We start from the raw sequence: 1,618 nt of genomic DNA, 5'->3' as shown, positions 1-1,618 counted from the left end.
TCTGTTGATTTTTTGGATAGGCTTATATATATCATTGTAAGTTGATCATCCACAGTTTATATGTTTAGCACCGATAGATTCATTATATAGCCTATGTGAGAGAAAATATGGTCTTACTTTGGACTTTGGATGACTGAACTTAAAATAACACTTTGAGAACACAGCAGAATTAATAAAGAAAGCTTATAATGTCGATCTAATAATATTCTCTGAATATGCAGAATGATGATCAATTTCCCTTTCAAACCTAATAAAATATAAATAAGAATATTTGAATTCATCTTTATCCCTTGTTATCCTCTTTTATGCATAAAATGAGTCAGCTCTTTTGCAGTTGTGCATTTTTATTACCAAAGATACATTTCCACTGTTTAAGTAAAAGTAAAATATACTCAGTATACTATAGCAAAAGTGCTGCATTAAGGATAAGTACAAGTATTAGCAATAAAATGCAACTCAAGTATGAAAAAAAAGTTCTCTTTATGCAAAATCACTCTTTTCATAGTCTTACATTATTACATATTTTATAGCAACAATGATAATAAACTTTCTAATAATAAATACTTCTATTAAACTTTTCAAAACGTAAACCATTTCAGGACTGAGGCAAATAAAATCATTTAACACAATACAGAGTATAAGGAATAAAATACCCAACAATAAAGATAAGAAAAGCAACAATGACAATGAAACAATGATAATAAAAGGCTTCTTTTTTTAAGTTTTAAGGAGTGATTTAGGAGATGTCACTGATTCTGCAGCTCCTCAGGCGACGAGGTCCAGAGCTTATAGGGGAGCAGAAGTTCAACAAAATTATGTTATTGGGTTATTGTTATTGATTAACATGTAAGGAGCATGTTAAAGTTGGAGTAGGTTGAAGAGGAGCTTAATGCAGAGTATTTTACATACTGTTGGGCACTTTATAACAAATCATGATATTTTAATTGTGGCAAATGTCTAAAGTAACTATATTGGCCAGATTAATGTAGTGGAGTAAAAGTATGAAGTAGCATAACATTGAGAGATGGTCAAGATTAAATGTAAATACAGTATTGAGTAAATGTACTTTTCATTACTGGAAATATCCTTATATTTTGCTGCTCTAACAATTCTTGTCATCCTCATCAGTTCCAGGATGGATAAAAAGTCATACTTGGTTCAGATGAATGGGAATGGAGTCCACGGAAAAATCCCAGTCAATGCCAAAAGCCTAAATGGCACCGGAGTCAATGGGAAGGGAGTTCACGGGCACGCCATCCACCACGTCAGTGTGAATGGCACTCTGTATCCGGCCAAAGTGAAGAGCCGCAGGCAGAGATGGGAAGTGAAGCCCTCAGAGATGGCCAACAACACGCTCAACCCCATCAGGGCCATTGTGGATGGGATGAAGCTCACCCCAAACCCAGATAAACCCATGATCGCACTCTCCATAGGTAAGGGGGTTTCTGCATGAGGAAATTGGTACCACTTTTGTTGCTAATGTGCAATGCAAATTATTAATTCATTAATCAATAAGCTAATAAGCAATCAGACAGTCTTCACATAAAGAATCTTCAGATTAATCCAGTATGTGTGACTGTAAGAATAACTATCATCTTAGATTAGTTTTTTAAGATTG

At 34.2% G+C, this 1,618-nt stretch overlaps 1 protein-coding gene across 1 annotated transcript in view; it reads left to right on the top strand.

The window, feature by feature from the left end:
* The first annotated feature begins 829 nt into the window (after window positions 1-829).
* Window positions 830-1,618, top strand: part of tat (tyrosine aminotransferase) — a 9,765-nt gene continuing 8,976 nt past the window's right edge. The window contains exon 1 of the mRNA XM_035664405.1: window positions 830-1,433. Coding sequence (XP_035520298.1) covers window positions 1,061-1,433 — 373 coding nt within the window. The 5' untranslated portion in view covers window positions 830-1,060. The remainder of the gene's footprint in view (window positions 1,434-1,618) is intronic.

Source organism: Morone saxatilis, unplaced genomic scaffold, assembly GCF_004916995.1.
Source record: "Morone saxatilis isolate NCDOM2014 unplaced genomic scaffold, NCSU_SB_2.0 Contig2, whole genome shotgun sequence".
Classification (NCBI taxonomy): domain Eukaryota; kingdom Metazoa; phylum Chordata; class Actinopteri; family Moronidae; genus Morone; species Morone saxatilis.
Note: the sequence above shows the minus strand (reverse complement) of the source record. Positions and strands in the feature narration are given on the sequence as shown.